At 32.9% G+C, this 24,688-nt stretch overlaps 4 protein-coding genes across 4 annotated transcripts; 2 read left to right on the top strand and 2 right to left on the bottom strand.

Moving 5' to 3' along the window:
- The first annotated feature begins 260 nt into the window (after positions 1-260).
- On the top strand, positions 261-2,502 carry LOC140839774 (fructose-bisphosphate aldolase 6, cytosolic-like). Its single transcript, XM_073206712.1, has 3 exons — positions 261-457; positions 1,105-1,332; positions 1,422-2,502. The coding sequence occupies exons 1-3, from the start codon at positions 430-432 to the stop codon at positions 2,240-2,242; spliced, it is 1,077 nt and encodes a 358-aa protein (XP_073062813.1). The 5' UTR covers positions 261-429; the 3' UTR covers positions 2,243-2,502.
- A 5,157-nt stretch (positions 2,503-7,659) lies between these two features.
- Positions 7,660-8,277, top strand: LOC140839273 (ethylene-responsive transcription factor ERF024-like). The gene has a single exon (XM_073205912.1). It carries the CDS (start codon positions 7,660-7,662, stop codon positions 8,275-8,277), a length of 618 nt encoding a protein of 205 aa, XP_073062013.1.
- Positions 8,278-11,454: 3,177 nt separating this feature from the next.
- LOC140837983 (UPF0481 protein At3g47200) lies at positions 11,455-13,145 on the bottom strand. The gene has a single exon (XM_073204068.1). It carries the CDS (start codon positions 12,917-12,919, stop codon positions 11,585-11,587), a length of 1,335 nt encoding a protein of 444 aa, XP_073060169.1. The 5' UTR covers positions 12,920-13,145; the 3' UTR covers positions 11,455-11,584.
- A 3,573-nt stretch (positions 13,146-16,718) lies between these two features.
- Positions 16,719-19,989, bottom strand: LOC140839773 (uncharacterized). The gene is made up of 3 exons (XM_073206711.1): positions 18,971-19,989; positions 18,123-18,297; positions 16,719-17,306 (listed from the first exon to the last, which is right to left on the bottom strand). Exons 1-3 carry the CDS (start codon positions 19,730-19,732, stop codon positions 16,861-16,863), a joined length of 1,383 nt encoding a protein of 460 aa, XP_073062812.1. The 5' UTR covers positions 19,733-19,989; the 3' UTR covers positions 16,719-16,860.
- Positions 19,990-24,688: the final 4,699 nt, after the last annotated feature.

Here is a 24,688-nt window from a genome sequence, read left to right as displayed (position 1 = left end):
TATGAGACGGGTAAACTCTACCGATATTCATAATAAAAGTGATATACTTAGCATAAAAAGTAATATTTTTAATGGATGATCAAAATAAGAGATCTGTCTCACAAAATACGACCTGTGAGACCGTCTCACACAAGTTTTTGTCAAAAACAAAATATCGAGCTGTCTATTTTAAACAATTATTTGAAATATAAGCAAATATTAGGGGTAATATGGTGGCACGAATAATTTACTAATTTATTTAAGACAAATTTACTTTACTTGGGGAAGGGTCGAGATTACGAAGCGGAAGCGGTAACACCATATGACCCGAACGGACTCGCTCTCTGTATAAGAACCCGAACCTATCCCCATTTCCTCTCCACCAAACTCTCTTCTCTCTCTCTCTACGTTCACACTAATCTTCTCTCCTCGTATACTCCGCTATCGACGATGTCTTGCTACAGGGGAAAGTACGCTGGTAACTTTTTAACGCTCTGAATTTTCGATCTACCCCGTTTTTATGTCGGATCATGATTTTTTTGCGGTTTTTTTTGTTTAATTTGGAGATCTGGTAGATGATTTTTGTTTTTATGATATATTCTGGCGTGATGTTTGGTGTATTTGTTGATGTGGTTGCGTGACTCTGATTATATAACCTAAAATTAGATCTTTGTTATTTTTATTTCTTACATCAGTTCATCGATCGATCTAGATTTCCCTTTGTATTGTTTAGCGACAGGCCTGGAATTTTGTTAGATGGATTTTGTATCTTGCTGTTTAATGACAGAGATATTTCACAGATGATTTCTACACCCGTGGATTTGACTTTTGGTTTTTGGATCTAGATTCTTTTATTTGTGCTGTTTGGTTAGTTAATTATTCAGATTGCTCTCAAATCTTCGATTATTAATCACAGATCTTATAGGGTCAGGAGTTATGTTGATGTTTGATTCGTGGACTTAGATTACCTGTCTACATGCTTTTATGCGAATTATGATGTTCTTATTTTCATTTGGCTTGCTTAGAAATGATCTCTATTATTTGTTAGATGGTTGCTCTTGCATCTTTTTCACCTTTAACATTATTCTGCTTCCTTGAAGTTTGATAAACCTTCTATTTTTGTAGATGAGCTAATCGCCAACGCTGCATACATTGGCACCCCCGGAAAGGGTATCCTTGCCGCTGATGAGTCTACTGGTACAATTGGCAAGCGTCTATCCAGCATTAATGTGGAGAATGTCGAAACAAACAGGAGGGCTCTTCGTGAGCTTCTTTTCACGACGCCTGGTGCTCTTCAGTACCTAAGCGGAGTTATCCTCTTCGAGGAAACTCTATATCAGAAAACAGCTGCAGGTATATATTATAGGGAAGAGTTTTGTTGTAATTTCCTTTAACCCCGTTTGTCTCTTAACATATGCACTGTTGGTGTTCTGAACTTACAGGTAAGCCCTTCGTTGATGTGATGAAAGAGGGCGGTGTTCTCCCCGGTATCAAGGTTGACAAGGGTACTGTTGAGCTTGCTGGTACCGATGGTGAGACCACCACTCAAGGGCTTGATGGCCTTGCCCAACGTTGCCAACAGTATTATACTGCTGGTGCTAGGTTCGCCAAATGGAGAGCTGTGCTCAAAATCGGTCCCAATGAACCATCACAGCTCGCAATCAATGAAAACGCTAATGGTCTGGCTCGTTACGCCATCATCTGCCAAGAAAATGGCTTGGTACCCATAGTCGAGCCTGAGATCCTCGTTGACGGTTCACATGACATCGTCAAGTGTGCTGATGTCACAGAACGTGTCCTAGCTGCTTGTTACAAGGCACTGAATGACCACCATGTCCTCCTCGAGGGAACTCTCTTGAAACCTAACATGGTGACTCCCGGCTCTGATTCTGCCAAGGTTGCTCCTGAGGTCGTTGCTGAGTACACAGTTCGTGCCTTGCAACGCACGATGCCTCCTGCAGTCCCTGCTGTCGTGTTTTTATCTGGTGGGCAGAGCGAGGAAGAGGCAACGGTCAATCTCAATGCCATGAACAAACTTAAAACCAAGAAACCATGGAATCTTTCGTTCTCATTTGGACGCGCACTACAGCAGAGCACCCTTAAGAGTTGGTCTGGAAAAGAAGAAAACATCCCGAAGGCACAGGCTGCATTCCTGACACGATGCAAGGCAAACTCTGAGGCAACACTTGGAACTTATCAAGGTGGTGGTGTTTTGGGAGAGGGTGCATCCGAGAGCCTCCATGTTAAGGACTACAAATACTAGGTGAAATTTTGTCCTCCTCTGAAACTTTTCGGCGTGCAGTAGAAAACGGAGTCCTAATTTTAGGCAGTTCTTGTCTTTAGTTTTTTTGTTGGAATAAGCCCAACGAACATCAACACTCTCTGATATTGGATGGGTGCTATCTGTTTGTTTTTTTACTTTTTGGTGTGTTGTGTGAAGACTTGCCTGGCTATTGAGATGGTGATTTTTAGTTATGGATCGAATCTGGAATTTGGATCCAATAAATTTTCAAGTACCTAAAACTATGTTTATCATTCCGATATTTTCTTGTTGGCAAACAGGTAAAGAGGTATGTCTTGCTATTCAGTTAAAACAAAAGCTATATCTAATCTTGTTTTATCAGCAAGATAAATTATTGCACGTATCGTCTAAAAAAACAATTTTTTTTAAAAAACATTTAACTATATCGGTAAGAGGTCTTTATCTTGAGATAAATCGAGGGATGTGCACGAGTAAGAAATGACTAGAGAGTATAACAATCATATTCTTCACAGTATTTCAGTGAGGAATATGTTTTACACGTCATATGGAATTTTAGCAACTCAGATAATAGATTTGGAGGCAAAAAGAAAATAGAAAGATTAGACATAATTGACCATTATGAACTATTCCTAAACCTGTCTTTTCCATTTATATGATTCAAATATTATTTCATCTAAAGAAATCGAACTCTTGTTTTTTTTTTTACAAAGTAGGTGAATGTTTCGCTTTAACGAAGGATCGAACTCACGTTTCTCTCTTTTCGAAGAAATGTTTGTGACATTATAACACAAGAAATATTGTAAAAGATATCGAATTCTTCATCACTACTTGGATCTGTAGGTGTTGATCACGGATTTGGATCCTCTGCTATGGTTGAAAACACAGTATCTGGTATTTTGTATTTTTTACACGTGATGATCAAATCTGATGGATCTCACACAATGTTAGATAAAATTGAAAAATTGTCAAAAAAAAAACGAAATGATCATCTTGTATAAAAAGTATATAGTGCCAACTACTGTGTTTTCAACAGAGAGCAAAATCCGTTGATCACCTAGTAACATAATTTATAGCACTAGCTGTACATTGATACATGCTTGATATACCTAGTACCCGCGTGCTATAAATTATTTGTTATGTTATCAAATAATAATATTAAATGAATAAATATTGTTCTAAATCAATGTGGACCAAAGTGTCGGGAAGGTTTTTTTTTTTTTTTATGTGTCATTATGTTAAAAAATCAATTCTTTTTACAACTTTCATGTAGTTATATATATAAAATGTACTCCCTAAAAAATACCAAGTGCATGATTGGTAGAATATAATGTGATGAAAATGAAATGAATATTTTCAAACCTTATTCCATTTTTTTAAGGGTAAATTTGGTATAACTTTTAGAATGAGAACTCTCGTTCATTGGGAATGTCTAATCCCAACATGAGAATAGTCATTCCCTCCATTTTGGTTGGTTTAGCTATTCTCATTTTTTTCTTCTTCAAATTGTACATATATATTTATTTATATTCTCATTTTAATTTTTTGGAAATTGCGAATCTTTAATATTTATATTTTTTATCATTAATGATAAAAATAAATTAAATTGATAAAAAATTATAATTATAATGATAATAAATATTAATAAATTAATATTAATAGTAAAAATATTAATATTTTAAAATTAAAATTAAAATTAATATTACATTAATAATTAAAATTAATATTACATTAATAATTAAAGTTTAATAATAAAAATATTAAAAGTATAATTTATATTTTTTAATTATAATATAATCTGGCTACTAAAAATAATTTTATTTAATTCATTTTCTATTTTATCAGATATCAATCATATGAATTCCATTCTTATTCTCATTCTATTTCAAAATTCATTCAATTCCTATATTGTTTAATTCTATCATACCAAACATGACCTAAATGCTTTTGTGTCTAGTAAGGCATCCTCTCCTCCTCTGTTACTCATCCAGACTCCAGTAATTAGCGCGCAAATTAGGATCATCTAGTCCGGCATTAGTGGTTTCAACGCAAAGCACACCCCTTTGCCCATACCTGCAACGTTTTGGCTACACAATCTTACACCTTCACAATAGTATATTTACATATAAACGAACCTGCTTTCCCTTCTATCTTCCGACTATGGGACCAAAGCCCCAAACTTCCCATATCTCATCTATCCATTAAACTGAGTTCCTAAGACAATTAATCTAGCTAGCTATATGAAGTTTTCTAACAACTATATTCGATCGGGGTTGTCTTGAACTATGCCACATCCCGGGAAACATCCCATTTTGATGAAGGGTGAACTAATGCATGCGAGAGTACTATTTTATATTGATAAGATAAAAATGCCTACGCTGTAGAGTACTTCATGTTTTTTTCTATGGGGAACATGCAAATCCCACTGTAAATTACTTTGTTAAAAAAACTTTTAGTGGGCTCGGTTGTTGGGAGCTTCTCATTTTCTATTTTTACCCATTCGTTTTTGTACAAAAAGTAAAATATGTATCTATTAACCTAAATCTTTAAGAATCTAATCAATGGATGCCCGACTTCAAGTTCGTGGTGAAGAAATTTCCGAGAAGGTCATCATCATTAGTTTTATTCGTACATGGTTTCATTATGTTTCTAATTAGTGAGACCAAATGTTTGAAGTTTCTTTGTCGGTAAGTATTTTAGGACGTGTGAAATATGAATTTATATATCGAGCTGCAATTAGTCGGCTAACCATTTAGAGTTTAACTAGATTTCTGTAATACGAGACGAGTATATTCTACCTATCCCTATTGTGATTTTAAGTTTAGTTTCGTTAATACTTGTCATTTATTTCTGCAAGTTGACTCGAGTACTCGACCATTCTTCCGGCTGAGACAAATTCATATTTTTAAGGGAAAATTATGATTATTTTTATTATGTATTTAATTTGTCTTGTTTGTCGTTTTGATCATCTATACTTTTTAGTTCTGTATATTTTAATTTTAGTCATTTTTTTGTATGAGTAATATTATTGAACTACATATTAGGGGTGTCAAAATCAGACACGACCCACCAACACGACGCAGTTTAACACAAAAAAAATCAGGTTTGAGTTTGGGTTTTTCGGGTTCGGGTTGGATCCGATAGCGGACCCGAAAAAAATGATCGGGTTGGGTTGGGTTCCGGTCAACTTCGAAAATTTTATTTATTTTTTAAATATAAGTAATAAATATTGCCTACATTTTTATATATTACAATATCTTAAAAAATATTTATTGTATATTATATTATAAGTTTCATAATTTAATATTTATTTTGAACATTTTTTATTTTTTAACAATTGTTTATTTGATTTAGTAAATATAATTTTATTTGTCTACAATTAGACTTTCAAATTTAAATCACATGTATGAGTGAGATTTTGTTAGTATGTATTTAAATTAAAATATTAATTTTTTTTAATTTTATTTAATTTTCTTTAAAAAAATTCAAAATCAGGTTGATTCGGGTTCGGGTTAAGAGATTTTTGAATAGTACTATTGTTCAACCCGACCCAACCAACCCGACTTGACACCCTTATTGCATATATCAACATCGTGTCGTTGCCACATCAATGTTGCGTTAAAAAAGAACTAAAATTGCAACAACAAAAAAAATTAAGATATATGCTATAACTAAAAGTTATAATATAAAATGATCAAAATCGCAAAGAATAAATATAAATTTTAAAACCAACAATATTGATAACGAGCAAATTGAATCCTGCATATTGAAGATATTTCGGTTGCTAGGGAATCACATAATTGAAATCATTATATTATATATCAAAATTACTATCAAACTGAAACTCTCGAAGTATGTTTAATTTGTTTAATAAATATGAGAAATATTTTTCTTTTGTTAAAATAAACTGAACTTATATAATCTTGGTGTATAAAGTATTGTTAGAAATTTTATAAATTATACAATTAATTACTAGATAATTTTCAAAATAAAAAAATAATTAAGAACTAAGATACGGCGGAGTTATAAGTTTTAATGAATTTTGTAAAAAAAATTATAGCATTTAATGATAACTATCATAAAAAATGAAGAAGACTTCCTTATTTAAAAAGACAAAAACTTGTTTCCGACGGTCTCACGGGTCGTATTTTATGAGACAGATATTTATTTGGGTCATCCATGAAAAAGTATTACTTTTTATTGTTAATATCGGTAGGGTTGACTCAGTCTCACAGATTAAGATCCGTGAGACGGTCTCACATTAGACCAACTCATTTAAAAAATAAAATAAATTATATGAGTCTTGTATAGAGATGCTACCTAATTGGTAATGACTTAATTTAATTTTTTAAAGTCCTAAATTTCTTTCGAATGTCAAAGTCCATTATTGGACCCTAATTTACAGAAGTCAAAGCCAGTTACATACTCCTAAAAAATCTTTAACTAAGGAAAAATTATCATTGTTTTATGCCGAAACTCTTTAACTTTCAGAGAACACATTTAAATTAATTTCTAACTTGAGCGTCCGATCGAGTGTCTATATCGAGCAAACCCCTCTACGAGCTAGTTGGAGTACATTTTACGATTACTTTGATCCGTTTACGAGCCTCCAGAATAGTCCGGATAATTACATTTTTTGGTTACATCACTACCCGTATAGGTAATGTCATCATTCACTCAACATATGATATATGTGTTGGGTGATAAATCATGATCACTGATTCATCATCATGATTGAATGGATAATCGTGATTTATCTACTAAATACATACATCATGTGCTAAATGGATTAAGACAATGTCCATGTGAATAACATGAACAAAACCGTCGTCTTATGTGTAATCAAATGTCGGGGGTTAAGATTCAACGTATCGCAGTTAATTAATTATTTAGATGCATTAATACTAGGCATAGATATCCGAACTAAGGTACGTTTGATCCGTTCGATCGGAGATGAAACAAGTTAAATTTATTTGAAAACAAATTTTTCTTGTGTGTTTATTTCCATTTCCACTCATTTTTGGAAGGAAAAGTTTTTCATGATGGGATTTTCTTTTCCTTTCTTAAAAATCTCCCAAACAACACTCTATTAAAATCTTCCTTTTAATTCTTTTCTTTTTCTTCCTATTTATTTCTCCCAAACGAATCCTAAAATAATCCCCCACCCCTTTAAATTTCACCCCTATTCACGTAAATACAGGAAACCCCATCCAACCAAGAAATCCATAACCATTCCTGCGAAACAACCCACATCTCACAGATTTCCATTCTATTAACTGGTTTGCACCACCGCAACTTGGAATATCTTGATCTAAGATATCAAGAATTTGCAGTATAAAAATGGATGTTACCGTAAGGTTGAGAATAAATCAGTCACTTCTTAATGCACATGCAGTACTCATTTGTGTTGAGTTGATGCAATGTCGCGGTGTAATAACGATGGAAGTGGAGGGAGCAGTGTAAACATTTATCAGCCGTCTGAGGGCGGAGCTGCTGCATCTTCCGGCAGGCACCCGGCTTACCGCGGCGTGAGGCGGAGGAAGAGTAATGGGAAATGGGTTTCTGAAATAAGGAAGCCGAGGTCTCCGAATAGGATTTGGCTGGGCACATTTCCAACGGCTGAGATGGCAGCGGTTGCCTATGATGTGGCGGCCCTGGCTCTTAAGGGGAAGGAAACCGAGCTGAATTTCCCCGATTCGTATTCTTCTTTACCTGTTCCTGCTTCACTGTCGCCGCGGGACATTCAAGCAGCCGCTGCCAGTGCGGCAGCAGCCGCAGGGGCAGCCTTGGATGCATTAAGTGGAGACCAGTATGGGGGGATTCATGAAAGCCCCGTTCTGCTCCCCCAAAACTTGGCATTGGATAATCATTTTGTTGATGAAGATTTGATTTTTGACATGCCTAAGGTTTTGGAAAATATGGCACAAGGGATGATGATAAGTCCTCCACGCATTGGCTTTGGTGTTGATAAAGAAAATATGCATGAAAATTCACAAGATGAAAGCACCCTTTGGAGTTTCCACGAAATCAACAAGTAATAGGTATTTCGAATTTTCGTTACAGTACTATAGAATATTGGTTAAATGTCGCATGTGGCAAACATTTGATTAATATAACACATAGTGATTAAAAAATATTAAGAAATTGTATTTGAACTAGCTATAATCGTGTTTTACTCCAATATTCCGTCATCGAAAAAGAGCGTCGATCGGAAAACAGGAGGTTATGTGAGTGTGCTAATGAATCAGATGAAGTGTGTGGTTTGTAATACATTTGCACTTCAATTAGTCAAGCTTGATATTAAAAAAAGTTAAGTTTTACACCATTTTTCATTAATTATGTTTGAAGTAAAGTTTCAAAACATTTAACTATGAAATCCGATCGAAAGAGAAATCTTCGAAATGCTGTGTAATGTGCTTTGAAAATAATGATGATTGATAAATAAACTTGAAATGAAAGGTTTGGTGGAGAATGGCTATCGGGTAAGTAATTAGGGGTTTAGTCATAACATAGGAATCATTGGTCCCTTTGAATTTAGGGTTTCGACACACTGTTTCATTGAATTTGTGTGCTTAGAATGATGAGTAGCGCAAAGCATGGGCCCAATATTTTCACATCACAGGATTTCATCAATTCAAAAATATCCTCTCCTCGCAGTAAATGGCATACGGTATACTCATTCTTGGTTGATATATCATAATTAATACCTTGTTTGCATACATGATAAATTAGTGAAACTCAAGAACTAATCTAGTAGGAACACTTTGTTATGTTAGACGATTTATCACACTTCAAAGCATATCGAATCGCGCCTAATTTCTATTCCAAATCAACCGTTCTCCGTGTCCAAGGCATTTTTTCATCTATAATACATTATATTGTTACTTTTTTACAATTAGGCAAACCTTAAGTACTATGGCCGGTGACTTTGTATTTTTAAAATAATATTTTCAGACCAATTTGCAGATCGATGTGTTCTGATCCTTAGGTCAATTTAATTTGAAAACTTTGTTATTTGTCCATCTCATCTTGTATCAGCGTAGTTGATCAGCACATATTTGATTTTTCTTGATGGTCCTACAACAATAGTCTTGTCAGTTTAGTTAAATAAGCTTTCTGCATTTATGAATTTTAACTAAACCAATAATTGGCTTAGTTTGTAATGATTAAATCTTAAATTCAAATTTTTATCTCAACATTTATTATTAAGTGGAACTAATAGTTGTTAGGTTGATATTATTTATGTAGTTGGCAAAAAAATATAATAATATCAAAATTAGATTTATTCTTTTATAGAAGGCTTTACATGAAATAACTGAACTCAATGCAAATGATTCCGACTTTAGTAAAAGATATGCAAAGTGGGAAAAAAATAGAAAAAATTAAATGAAGGGAAAAATTAATAAAGAACATGAAAATTTCACTAATTTTCCTCCTTGACAACTCCTACTCCTGCAATGTTCACGGCCTTCACTTTGAACCGCTCAAGCTTAGGCTCTTCCATTCCTCCCTGATTTGATGACAAAATATCACCAATATCTATACCTCTCTCCGAATTTTTAGAATCAGTTGAGGCTTGCGAATGAGATCTTGATGAGTTTTGGAACAAATCCGGAACTACGCTTCCCTTGAAATCATGCAATATTTCTCTGAATTTTCTGTCAATAGTCCCATTCCTTCTGAATTTGAAATGCAGTTTCTTCCCTTTCTCGTCGACTTTTTCATGAAATCTTCTCAATATTTTCGGCGACTCGCCTTCATCATGTTCATCGTCTACAGATGTGTTGTTCTCCTCTTCTGATTCGTATTCCGGATACTCTTCGTGATCAATAAATGCATGGTTTTCGTCTTCTATTGATTCGATTCTTGCATCGTGTGCATGGAAAGACCTGCAGGGTTCAGCAAATGGGTGCGAGATTGAACTGCGAAATTCACTCGTTTCCATGTTTTGGTTTGTGTACAAGGATCGATGGGGATGCCCTTTGATTTGGTCTGAAAAATGGATGAGTTTTTTTTTTTTTTTTTTTTGGGTTTTGTTTTGAGTTTGGTGAGTGGAAATTGATTCAAATGAAGTGGGAGGATTCCGTATTTATAACCAGTTTTGGTCAAAGGTGATTTGTTGACTAGTCAATGAGGGAAGATCTTTGACTATTAATTAATTGAATGGTCGAAGGCTTGAAGCCTCGAAGTTCCAATTTCCCACGTGGTTTCTTTTTAGCTGCCTCTGTTTTTTACATGTTTTATTTGACTGTGTACATTTTACATTTTTTTAATGAAGGATGGCTGTATTTTTTATTCTTAATTTTACCGATAAAGTTATGTTCAATAATTTTTTAGAACTTAGTAGATATTTGAAGTAACTTAATTCCTTTTACATCTTATTTTAAATATTAAATGTTCGATTAAAATATCCTCATGGGAAGAAAAGTTTAAGAAGAAATTTGTGCAAAATCAGATATGTATTTTTTTTTTTAGAAAAAGGAAGGTAGCACCAACCTTCTTGTTTTTTATTCAAAGGTCAACTACATGCAAATAATGAATCTATTATTCCCTTGGAGACTATTTTTATGTTTGGGAAGACATCAATCTTGAAACCATCTAAACCTTTTAAAAACATAGATTTGTCCAATTGAGAGTATCGCCCTCCATTAAATCCATTGTGATAATCCAGTGATGACAATGGACCACATATGTTGTTTTTACGGAGTTCCACATCAACAAAAACACAAAAAATTTATTGAGGTAGTTTATGAGTTAATTTTGTGAGACGGATCTTATTTGAGTTATATATGAAAAAAAATATTACTTTTTACGGCAAATATATTACTTATTATTGTAAATATGGACGTGTTTGACTCATCTCAAAAATAAATTCCGTAAAACCGTCTCAACAAATTCTTATGAACAGTTGAATATATAATGTCAATACCATAAGTGTAATTTAGTGGGCAAAAGCTAAATTAAAACAATTAACGTATATTGCTGAACGCTTGTCTCCGTGATGTATCGATCAAAATTTCCGACCAACCAAGAATGGTTTGTACCAAAACCAAATAATACATTCAATTTTCATGAATCAAAACGGTGGATATTGGGAGGGTACGTACTTAGTAACGCGATAAATCCTAAGTTACTAGTTGTGGTACACGGCTCTCAACAAATATTAGACCTTATCGAACTAAGAATTTTTCCACAATTTCCATATCCAACTTATACATTAAAAAAATTGCTGGTATATTCCTTTTTCTTTGAAAAAAAACCAAGAATAAATACAAAAAATCCACAGCAAAAAAAAAAAGAAAAAGAAAATCAAGATCAGTACGAACTCAAAACATCGTCGGAGGATCATGGATGAGAATATGACATAATAGTAAAAGTTGTCTGAACCACAGTAAGAATGAGCAAAACAAGAGCAGCCAAAGCCGAGATGAAAGACCAAGGAGTCTTGAAATAAGTATACTTGAAGCTCGCCCAATGCACATGCCAATGGTTCTTATAGTAGTTATTCACTTCATTAAACAATCCGGACAAGTAACACATATCGATATCGAACGCCACATCTTTCCCAAGATTGTTGATGAATCTAGCCAATTCTACATCCGTCCCGAAATAATTTTCGATGATGTTCCGATCGGATAAATATTCTACATCCGTTGCCGTATTGATCAAACAATCGAGCAACGTAGCGTAGGTGGTCATGTGCTTGGAGCATGCCCTGTGGCATTGTTCATATGCCACACAGTTTTGCAGAAATGCGCTCATAAAGTCGTCTATCGAGATTGTTGGCATTTCGATGACTCCGCGACTAAATTTGATGGCTAAAAAGCTTTCTTCCTTTCCGGGTTTTAGCTGGATTCCGGCACGGCGGAGCTTGGAAATACAGTGGATAACATGTGTGTTCGTATAAGTGTTATGAGTAGGTTCTTGGTACCCGTTGGGGATGAAACTTGACCTAAGGAAATCTAGAACATGTTTCGCCATTAGACCCTCGAATTTCTCCAAGGAATCATCGGATCTTTGAAACGCGTTGTCAAAGAATCTCAGGGTAAGATTTCGTAAAGAGGGGCCCGATTCTTCGGTGGGTAATCTTGTGAGATCAAACAAGCACTCCAGAACGAAAAATGGGATCTGATTTTCGAGTCTGATCAAATCCCTCAAGAAAAATGAGTAAACCCACGATAAAGAAAGCAGAGGATCATCGGATTCAAACGCAATAACCCCACCAAACTTCCTGAAAAGCTCGATCATAAAACAACCATCAAGAACCAACATTTCCACAAATTCATCACTGTTAAAATTTATCTCTGCAGAATAGCACTCTCTGGCCCTGATTTCAAGTGGGTAAACGGCTTTCAAGTAATCATCCAAGATCAAATCTTTACTCTTCGTACGATTCAACAGAGTTCCCAAGAATCTCCACTTGTGTTCCTCGATCATTTTGAGGCGCGAATCGGCATGGTGGTAAGGGCCAATCGAAACCACGTGGGGATGGTAGCTGCGGCCGTTGACATCGATTAGGCTTTGGGGGACTTTGAAAATGCAACAGGAGTTCCGGCCGGCGGATCGGCTGAGGATCCGTGGGGTCTCGGCGAGTTTTTGGTGCATCAGAGCTAAACGACTTTGGTTCAGTTCCCATACTTCGATGGGATGTTCTGTGTTTTGTTTTAAATTTGTACCCATAGATTTCGATCAACTCGATAGTCAGGACCGTAGGAGATAAGAACAACTGTAGCTATGATTTCGTGCTAAATCAAGATTCCCCAGCGTAAGTTGAATTTTTGGGCATTATCATTTTCTTGAAAATATGTCACTTTTACATCTTTTGCATCTTTAAACAATTTTTTTTCACAAAGAAAGGAAAATAATCAGATTGTACCGGCATGTCTGCTTGTTTTGGGATTTACTTGCCGTGACTTTTTAATCATCGGATGCGTTGGCAAAATAACAATGGGCTTAGCTGAGAGTTTCGAGGTCTTTGCTTCTGATCTAGCCTTGTGTGAAACTTCTATTGGATGCTTTGAACTTTACATACTAAGAATAATCATTATTAATCTTATTATGGAGTTTAAAGCAAGGGATTGGCTTTTGAAGTGATAGATTTTTTTTATAGTAGTTTGCCCAATAAATCAACTGCTTATTGTATTAATGAAAACATTTCAGATTATTGGCAAAAATTTGTGTGAGACGGTCTCACGGGTCGTATTTGTGAGACAGATATCATATTTGGGTCATCCATGAAAAAATTTTACTTTTTATGTAAGAGTATTACTTTGTATTGTGAATATGGATATGGTTGACCCGTCTCACTGATTATAATCCGTGAGACGGTCTCACATGAGACTCATTCCAGATTATTAAACAAAATCAAATACTAACCTAATTCTCAAGTTCAAGTTTCATAATGATTTATATCATATATCCCGACTTCGATAAAATATGTAAAAGTTGCATCTTGATAGACATGATGCATGCACTCAAATAAACAATCGTTAAGTTGGATTAGTTTGGCATGTACCAACTAATCAATTAGGGCTAACAGAGCAGCTAAGCCGCCGCAGCTCAAAGTTGGACTTGGAAGCCTATAATACAAATATAAGAACACCTTTGGAAAAAATTTGGTCTCTTTCTCTTGTCTAAATTACGAAACTGTTAAAATATCATCCATGTTTACTATATATATTACTATATAATTAAAGTTGATGGCCCTATATTCTATACGAGTTTCTTTTGTCAGTTCAATGTATCACCAATTGAAATTTCTTATGCGATTTTCAATTCTTATTTTTAGAAACTGTGAATAAAAATAATATTAGATAAGATATATATGGGATGTGATGAACCATATTGTCACGCCCCGAACTCGAGGCCCGTGACTGCACGATGAGTCTCTATAGTAACTACTTCGTATTCGTCATTGTTTTACGAAACTGATTAACTCAAATTGCTATAGAAGTCTATTGTATCTCATTATAAATTCATTTAAATCTTTAATTTTTACCATGTGGAACAAAAGGTATCACACATCTATAATTTTGATATGTTGTTCACTCATCATACTCACCAATAAGATAACACTTATTATATTCAAATTGTACATCTAATAGATAAGTGTAATCAATCTCATAAGTGTACACAAAAGTGAACACGATGAGTGAATATTATATCATAACTAATTTATAATTTATATAAATCTATAAATTGAAGACACTCTAAAAAGCCCAATAATTTTTATGCAAGCTATTAAGTTAGTGCATGGACCTAAGCTCAATATGTGATTACAAATTGGTCCAACAATTAATGGGCCATCCACATATTTTTTTGACACTGCGTGTTATGAAATACATTATAGAGGTGTTTGTTAAAAAAGAAAATGGACCAGACCCATTCTTGCAAATCTTCCGAGATTGTTAAATAAAAGATAAAATTGCAATAATTGAGTTGGTTTATTTTTTGCTTTAGTTGTGTAATTTTTCATTTTGAAACTTTGATTTTTTTTTGTCTGTTTGTTTGTTGTATTAGTCATTTAATCATTTTTAAATCCAACTCTTTTTTTGCATTAAGCCAATATCCACAAATATTATTTATTTTGCATCGATGCGCTCTTACTTGCTCATGTCATGACGGTAAAACTATATTATATAGATTAAAATCTATTTGAACAAAAACTAAAGATAACAAAGAACTTTTATCATCTCATTTTGAAATATTTGACGTCGTTTTGTTTTACTTTCCCATTTATTTTTGTTTATACTTATTTAACGTGTGTATTTTAAGCTCAGTTCTTGTTCCAAAACCTATGTAAGAGAGCATAAATAATGTTCGACGAGTTTAGTTGTTTCTAGTAAAAAAATGATTAAAAAAACAAGTTATTAGATGACAACCGAATATTTACAAATTATATAAAACAAATCCAAAACAGTTTAAACGAGTAAAAATTATAATTTTTCATTCTGTGAAATTTGGATCTTGATTTGGTAATTTTTACGTGGACCATATGCTAAATTTTTTTACGGAACAACATAAGTTTTTAAAATAAATAAATTATCTTCGTTCATAATTATTTTAATTTAACTGTAATATATTTTAGAAAATTCATCTTTAAAATCCGTAATTTAATATAATATATAGATTTTGTACATAAAAAATTACGTGATACCAAAAAAAAACTGATTTATATTGCACACAAATGTGTGCATAAATAATATGACAAAAAAATAAGCATTAAAGTGATTCTTAAAGCAAATGTACTAAAGTGGTTCAACTTTTATAGAGTGGATTCAATAAATTATCCGTATCACATGTTAACAACTTAATTCTAACTGTAAACCAACTTTTTTGTTTAAATACGGTAATAATCATTTGTGCCACCGAATTCGTTCGGAACCGACTGTAGAAATATTATTTCAATTAAATATTGTTTTATTTGGTGTGGGCCTAATTATGAATGTGGGTTCAAAATTCATTCTTGTTTTCACATGTAAGCCCAGCTTAATAAATCTTACCAGCGGATTATTATTTTTCAAAAACAAAAAAAATTGTTACGATTTGGTATCAAACAATGATTTAAAAACTATTTCATCAATTAGTTTGCACATGTTATTTTAACTTATTTTGAATGTATTATGAGTAGGTCTCTCCGCTCTCGTGAGACGGTATCATGAATCTTTATATGTGAGACAGGTCAACCCTACTGGTATTAACAATAAAAAGTAATACTTTTTCATGGATGATTCAAATAAGAGATCTGTCTCACAAAATACAACTTGTGAGACGTCTCACACAAGTTTTTGTCATGTATCATTTGTTTGATTCCTTTTCAGATTCAACGAGTTTCATCAACCAAGAAAAAAATATTAAAGCCAAAATTGAAAATTAATCAAACTCAATTTATAAAATCTCAAAAAGTATCGGTTTTCTTCTTATTCTTTTTTCCAAGTTTACACATGTTTTCCAAATAATAATGAAAAATGGTTGACTAATTAACTAAAATGGATGGGTTGGGCCATCTATTTGGTAGTTGAGCCTTATCAATCTACTTCGCTTTCAATGATATGAATATACATTTTTTATGACGTACATATCACAACAAATCTTACCCAAATATTAATCACACGTCATTTAAATAGTTTATAAATATAAAAATTCATATAATCTTTGAAAAATTAATCGGTTCAAGTAATATTTAAACTTGGATTTTTTTTAACTTTGGAAAAAAGCGTGGAATAATTAATGTCGAAAATGTCACAAGTTAGCCTCACATTTGAACTATTTTATTCCATATATGCTAACAATGGATGTTACTTTTTATCAACTTCCGGGCATCTATCAAAAATTATTTCTTTAAGAAATCTTTTTTTGATTGGCGACCCTTTGATTCTTAATATTTTATATTAATAACTAACATACTTTATTCAAAAAAATTAAATCGGAAGATATTTGATAGTAAGAATTATTATACAAATAATTAATAGATAAAAAGGGTGAAAATTAAATTTTATATGAAATTTGTAATAGGGAACATCATTTTTCCCTATCCCCTGAAAATTATATTGGAATTCGGAAAATAGCAAACATAAGTGTACAAGGAATCATGTGCAAACATGATCCATGCAAAACAATTCTCAATGCAATTCTTCCACAAACATTTCAAATAATTCAAGCTCGAACTCGGCTGCGATCTCTTCCACCACTTCCTGAGACCCATTCCATCCATCAAAATCCATCTTGAAATCCAGATCAATCATCCTATCAATGGTATCGAACTCTACTTCTTTCCACGAACCCAACCGATTGAAAATTCTACCGAAAACGACTTCTTTATTACCCCTGAAAGCTATTTTTCCTTTTTCCTCGACTATCGGTTGAGTGGCGAGGTTCTTCAGGTTTATCGACATCAAGAAGGTGTCGTTCCCTGACAAGGGTTCGTCGTCTTGGTCGGGTTCTGTTATTGTTTCTTGGTCGAATTCTTCGTCAGAACTGTCGAGCATCTTTCTCTCTAGTTCTACTGGATCCAATTCTGCAAGTTTTTCAAATCTTCTGAGCCTGTATAGTAGCTGCTGTTTCGCTCCTACATGATCAATCACAAAAAAAGGTAAAAACGATTGCTGTTTTTTTTAATATAGAAAATATTATGTATATGATATATAAATTTGAAACTTATTTCTTCTAAAGTTAAACTCTGAACTCTGGCACGATCCCAAAAAAAATAGAGTGAGTATCATGTAAGACTATCTCACTGATCTTAATCCGTAAGACGGTTCAACTCTACACATATTCACAATAAAAAGTAATACTTTTAGCATAAAAAGTAATACTTTTTAATGGATGACCCAAATAAGATATCTGTCTCACAAATACGACCCATGAGACCGTCTCACACAAGTTTTTACCAAAAAAATATACATGTACACGTACATAATTGACGTATATACATATACATACATGTACACACAATACATCGATATGCATATACATATATATGTGTATATATTGCATACAAGGTTACATTAAAAAGACATCAACACAGTAATAGAATGTATAATTATCCTTGTCGATTTCCCGATTCCATAATGGCGAAAGGACCCTAGCATTTATCACGCGGGGCATTAATGTACATTTTCTATTTACTATCTGGCGAGGACAAAAACGTGTCACGTGTGACTGAGAACTGATGTACGCGTTACAGCAGTTGTACTAAAAGCGCATGTCTGTTTCTGATCCCGTTTACTTGGTCTTTAGAAAAACAGTCAAAATCAGATGAAGATGAATGATTTTGACCGTATATAAACGACCGGGCATGTTACTATTTAAAATTTTAGCACATACTTATGTTATGTAACATAATAATAAAAAAATCAATATACTTTGTAAAAATATGGCTTACTTTGAACATTTGCGTAACTCCCATTGAGATCATGATCATCTTCTTCGGATTCTTCTCCGGTTTCATGGCCATCTTCATCCTCGAACGGGGGATCCAATATCGATACCGGACTACAATATTCTTTATCTTCATCGGCTTTGTCTTTCAGACTTTTGGTTATATAATTTTCTTTTTCCTATTGAAATAAATGAAAAGTTATTATGATTATTGGTATATTCTATTGATGACGATAGCATTGTCATAATTTTTTGATGATATAGAACAATTTAATTTGAAATAAAGCTATCCAAATTAAAACTAAAAATTTTGCAATATACAATATTTTCCCTAGACATTTACCTAGTATTTTCCATGATAATGAAGTGGGAAACCTTGAATGTCGACATGTCGAGTGCGACTACTCATACATATAAAATTAATAATTATGCATACTGAATGTGGGAAGTTAATATTAAAACGAAATTAAGATTTGTCGTTTAGTTTTGGGAGACAAAACCAATTTTTAAAAAAAAAGATTTGATATCGAAAGTACATAAATGTATATTCAAAGAAATAAAGTGATTACTCAAAACTCCTAAAAAAATTGGACTGTCGATAACGTGAGAGTAACATTCAAGGGTATATTGGTCATTTTATTTCGACATTCCGTCTCCAATTCAGACCTTACCGACAGTACTAATAAACAAGTCAAATGTACGAAAAGTTCACATTATTAGTTTTAACAAATTCTTGACAAATTATAAATACAGATATATAATAGTAAATTATTAAAACAATTAATAATAATAATAATAATAATAATAATAAAATGTTCTGGAAAAAGAATTGAATAAAGAAAAAGTGCAAACCTGTGTTGCGGGCAGACGGGGAGAAGCAGCAGGCGAGCAGCATTCCGGCTTCTGGACGCCGGCGCTTCCTGAGCACGACGGGCTTCGGCGCAGAGAAAATCTGAAAGGGCTTTTGCAAAATAGCAAGTCTTCGGAGATAAAATCATTTTCCACTATCTCTTCCAAGCTACGATACCTGCAACTACTGGTTGAGACCTCCAATTCAGTCGCACGGTAATCGCAGGAGCACGAAATCCTCACATTTTCGTCAGTTATTCCCTCCAATTCTTCCTGGCAATTCGTCGAAATTTGGGTTTCGTTATTCCCAATAGCACGCTTTTTATTCTTGCTCCGATCCTTGAGTCTTTTGAGCAAGGAACCAAACAGCCCAAACCCAGCTTTGTTGGTTTTCGAGTGCCGCTGCTTCTGAATCCTCATCGCAGCTTCGACAAGCATAGCGGCGGTTCTGGACGGGACATGGAGGAACACGGTGGCGCCTCCGCGTGGAGACTTACAAGGGCTCTTGAGCGGAGACGGAAAGGGGGATCTTCTCAAGTCCGGCGAGTTCTGAAACGACAGGAAACAAGCATGCTTGCATAAACTCCCGGGTTTAGTAAAACAAGTGGGAGCTGATTCAATGGGTTTCTGCTTTTTGATCTGTAACATGGTTTTCTGAGTTGGGTTCTTCAACTGGGATCGCCTCTCCGCGATGTAATTCTTCAAGCGAAATGGCTCCTGATTCTCTTTCAGCACTTCATGCAGCAACTGCTTATGATCAGCCATTACAGACAATTTTGACTAAAAAGGCCGGTTTGATGAAAGACAAACGATTACAGAAGGTGAAGAATAAGTGCTAGGAATTGGGGGTTTTATAAATGGTGTTGGATTTGAAAAGATGGATACAGAGACCTCGACCTGAGAGGGATTCGAAAAGTGGGGCGAGTGAGATTGAAGAAACAGTAATGGCGAGGGGACAGAAATAGAGAGAGAAATCGGAAGATTTTGCTGATTCAAAGATCGAGGCAAGGTCGTGTGATAATTTACACGTAAATTTAATTTTCAATCAAAATATTTTAATTCCAACACACAATGTGTCACCCTTGCTTAAATAATTATATTATTACTTGATTCCAATGATTATTCAAATATTTTAGATAAAATAAGCAATTTTAATTCCACCAAGTTCCAAAATTAAATTAAATATTAATAGGTGCAAACGAAGCAAAATTTGTGGAAACAATCTTTCATTTCTTGGTTATTATTGGCAGGGCCTTTTGGTTTATTTTTAATATACAAATGTTTCTAAATGATGACCAACTTTTTAAGTTTAGGTCGATTTTAACACGTGGAAGGCACCAATTTCATTATTTCTCTGTCTTTCATCAATTAGACTGATAAAATATATTTTAATTTTAAAAAATGAAATGATAATTAAAAGTTTGTCAAAATTCATTCTTCTTTTTTTCCTGAACCAGGAATCTAAATCCAGTGAGCCTAAGACGGATCAGTTTTACGCAAAGTTAAATTCAAAGTGGCTTATCACTGCTGAATTGACTAAATAATCTGTAAACTAATTAAAAAAATAATTAATCAAAATTATTTTACAAATTTCTCTCATTAATTACGCATTAATATGACACTTAATAAATGTATAACGAATCTTTTAAAAGCCACAAGCAGACGAGAATGCTTAAATCACGAATTAAATTTAAAAGTGGTTGAAACAGCAATTGGAATGGATTGTTTGCATAAATTTATATTGCTTGAATTTTAAATTCATTATGTAGATAGTGATAATTGCAAATACAATAACTACAAAAATTTCAATTTATTAAGTGATATATATTAATTAAAAAAAACGAAATTACAACAATAAATTTTTATCGAGTCGACAATTTTCAAATATATGACAGTCTACCAATCATCACGTTGTCATTGTAGCCATTATCACGATGACAAAAGATATCATACCTAAATTATCATGTAACAAGTCATAAATGGTACATCTATTTTCAGAGTTGGTTCGTACTATTAAAGAGTTTCACACGAAAGGTTTTTTTGGGAAATTTTTTTAAAAAAAATAAAAAGAAAGATAATGATTACAAAAACAATTAAATGAATTTGTCATATTTCTTTATTAGAAATATAAGATTTTTATATTCTTTTTTGGTAGAACTCTCTTTTCCTAACACGTTGAATTCGGTTTCCTTATTTCGATACGAGTGAGTCTAATATGAGATCGTTTCACGGATCTTAATATATGAGACATGTCAACCTTACGGATATTAACAATAAAAAGTAATACTCTTAGCATAAAAAGTAATATTTTTTTATGGATGATCCAAATAATAGATCTGTCTCACAAATACGACATGTGATATCGTCTCACATAATTTTTTGTCTTTCGATACATCCATTCTGCTTCAAAAATATTAGTTATTTCAATTTGTTATCTTTTCTATCGAATAATTCTGAAATTTTGACAATTCGAATCGGTCGGTGACGGAACAAGGTGACTCCATATCTCAATTCTCAAACCTTGAGCTTCCCTCTTATAGAGAGAGCATATGGACAATAGGTAGAATACACTAGAGTTGAAAGCCCCCATGGAGGAAGCAGTACGAGTGTGCTGCAGCTTATGAAATATTACAAAACCAAAACGCATGCGGGAAAAGGCCACTTTATACACCAAATCATATGCAAATGGGATTGTACCCTTTCTCTTTATGTCTAATCCATTCCCAATCTTCGGTACCCAAAAACTAACTTTAATTCAAAAAAAATATTACTTCTTTTTCTTTAAACGTACAACTTCATGAAATACTATATATTTGTGCATGATTTGAATACTATCACTTCAAAAAAGTGAAGTGGTGTCCCACCATTTTATTTTAACCTATGGTGCCTTTCAATTGGAGCGTATACGAACTCCCTTGGTAAATAAATAAATAAATAAATATATATATATATATATATAATTTTATGGTACGAATAGGAATTTTTTTTATTTATTTGGTTGCACGATAGACTTTGTTTTTAAGGATTTGAGTTTTTCTATTTTTGTCTATTGCGTGTGACTTTTTTTCTGAAGTGTAAGATGCAAACAATTGGCAATATTTATATGGTTCTCTTGTATGGTTTTGGTTTTAATTTTTTTTATATTAATTTTGAATAATGTGGTCTGGGAATATATATCGGTTTAATTATTGGTTTAAAGTGTTAAATTATGTAATTTTTCACTGCTTCTCTTGTTATTTATAAGATGTGAGCCTCTAAGAAATCCAGAATTTGGATTTATATAAGGTGACCTTTTTCTTTTTGGATTTGATTTGACAAATTTACAAATTTTGATATCAATAAAATATTTTTCTAATTTATATTTGGACGCTTATTTATTTATAAGTTGGGCTCGAGAGAATAACAGTGAAGCGATAGAAGAACACGTTTAAATAATGTTCAAGTCGTTTCTTCCAAAATTGTAAAAATGAGCAGTGATAATATGCATTTGATTTTCTAGTATAAATTGCATGGGTTTTTTTTTTTTTTGTTTTACTAAAAGTTAGTGATTGATGAAATTTTTATATGATTACGGTTATCTTTCGAATTTACAATATAACATTTTGAACTAAAATAATATTATCAGAAAAGTGATGAAAAATTGGATTAATTTTTTTTTGGCTTTATATTTTAAATATGTTTTTTAAAATTGAATTCATGAAATTCTTATTGATTTAAGTCTCAAGTACAAGAGATTTAAAGAGAAATTCCCTCCCTATCATTGAATTGGATTTGGGGCTAAATAATAAAATTTAGCTATGCTATGTGCAACTATATTCGTCCTACGTCGAACATAGGCCAGCTTCATGTTTCGGATGTCAACCGGTAGCTTTAAAACTTCAAAATCACGTATTCCAATATGACTTAGGTTCTCACTTAGGTTGGGGACTACTTGAACCGCCGATAGAGAACTTTGGTTTCATCTTGACACATATTACATTTCGTTTTGTGTAAAAGATGAGAAATTAATTGATTAAACAACTTTATTTTGTCTAATATTTGATTCAATTTATACAAAAGATTAAAATCATATACTATTATCTTATTCAAATATATTGTTTTTTCATTTTTATATCATGTATCATTTATCATCTCATTTACAGCCAAAGAGTGCGTTTACATACTAATTTTATCATGAAACATAATATATATCATAGATAATAGCAAAAAAAAAACACATAATTCATTATAAAAAAATTTGTTTGACAATCCTCCCTTTTTGGGGTTGAGTTAGGTCCAATTTTCATTTTTAACTGACATAAAAAGCACATAATTTTTTTTTCAAAAAAAAATAGATTTATAGCATAAAATATAATATAAAAAGCATTAATCCTCCCAATTAAAACACAAAGAAAATGGGTGGAAGCAGTTAAGAACGAGTTCAAAGACAGCTGTGAGGACATAATGAAACAAAGTTTGTCTTGTCAGAAAGTTTATTCATTTATTTAATTGTGGAGACACTGTTAAATTTAATTTATTATTGTTTTAATTTGAATCGCACAAAGATAATTAATCAGGTGAAATGAGCGAATTTGTACATAGTTTATTTATTTAATCTAAAAATTAAAATTATTTATCTCTTAATTACAAACTTAAAGCGACAGTTAGCATAATTTGATATATTTAATGATTCCCGACACATTTGTCTGCTTAAAGACTCCATCGTAAGTCCATGCTAATTAGTAATTACATGTCCATTTGTAGTTAACTAACACGTTTACTCGAATTTTATCGCTTGTGGGATTTGTCCTAAGTGGCTATTTTTAAATTAAGAGAACTTAAATTTTTAATATATGTAATTAATTTATTGATTAATTACATGATTTCTTTGACCGGAAGAGTATCCAATGCTGAAGGCCTAATTAACTTCACCTTCACCCCTCGTAATTTATTTAAATTTATTATTTTTGGAAATCAAGAAAATATTTGAGCACAACATTTAATACATTCACCGTGGATTAAAAAAACAAACTTTAGGTATTTCAAAAAACAACCTAGTATGCTAGGAACCTTTTTTACGGTGAAAGAAGTTGAGACAAAGTTGTTAATAATAAATTACTTAACGAAATAGGTAAAAGAAATTTCCATCCAAATTTAAAAGTTGGGCTCTTCTCATAGACATGATCTCGAAAACCCACCAAAGTAGGTTTTTAAGGAGGGCAAAAACTTGTGTGAGACGGTCTCACGAGTCGTATCTGTGAGACGGATCTCATATTTGGGTCACCCATGAAAAAGTATTACTTTTTATGCTAAGAGTATTACTTTTTATTGTGAATATGGGTAGGGTTGACCAGTCTCACAGATTATGATCCGTGAGACGGTCTCACATGAGATCCACTCTTTAAGGAGACATCTTGGTGATATTCAAATTCATATTTACATCAAATATTCAATCAAACATGACATTTTCTTCTTAAATATTAAAAAATTTCGTTCGAACGATCATGATATGATGTTAATATCTTGAACAATATTAGTGTATTTTATGCTACATCGAGTGAATTAGAAACGATGTGCCATGACTTTTATTTTGCTGCACATTTGCCACCCGGCTAATTTGTCGTTTTCCAACTTTATTTTATTGCATTTGAAATGAATTTGTCGGGCGTTGGGACATAATCGACAATCCATGCACGTTCCTAAATCTTAGTCGCCACAAAATATAATTAATTCAATGTAAGC

The sequence above is a fragment of the Primulina eburnea genome, chromosome 8 (assembly GCF_022965805.1).
Source record: "Primulina eburnea isolate SZY01 chromosome 8, ASM2296580v1, whole genome shotgun sequence".
Taxonomy (NCBI): domain Eukaryota; kingdom Viridiplantae; phylum Streptophyta; class Magnoliopsida; order Lamiales; family Gesneriaceae; genus Primulina; species Primulina eburnea.
This window is presented reverse-complemented; position numbering and strand designations above follow the sequence as displayed.

Excerpts from the sequence above, each read along its gene's own strand:
- LOC140839774 (XM_073206712.1), top strand. The coding sequence starts at position 430 with ATGTCTTGCTACAGGGGAAAGTACGCTG. Across the intron at positions 458-1,104 it reads CTACAGGGGAAAGTACGCTG|ATGAGCTAATCGCCAACGCT; the intron begins GTAACTTTTTAA and ends CTATTTTTGTAG. Across the intron at positions 1,333-1,421 it reads ATATCAGAAAACAGCTGCAG|GTAAGCCCTTCGTTGATGTG; the intron begins GTATATATTATA and ends CTGAACTTACAG.
- LOC140839273 (XM_073205912.1), top strand. The coding sequence starts at position 7,660 with ATGTCGCGGTGTAATAACGATGGAAGTGGAGGGAGCAGTGTAAACATT.
- LOC140837983 (XM_073204068.1), bottom strand. The coding sequence starts at position 12,919 with ATGGGTACAAATTTAAAACAAAACACAGAACATCCCATCGAAGTATGG.
- LOC140839773 (XM_073206711.1), bottom strand. The coding sequence starts at position 19,732 with ATGGCTGATCATAAGCAGTTGCTGCATGAAGTGCTGAAAGAGAATCAG. Across the intron at positions 18,298-18,970 it reads CCCGTCTGCCCGCAACACAG|GAAAAAGAAAATTATATAAC; the intron begins GTTTGCACTTTT and ends TTATTTCAATAG. Across the intron at positions 17,307-18,122 it reads GAGTTACGCAAATGTTCAAA|GAGCGAAACAGCAGCTACTA; the intron begins GTAAGCCATATT and ends TTGATCATGTAG.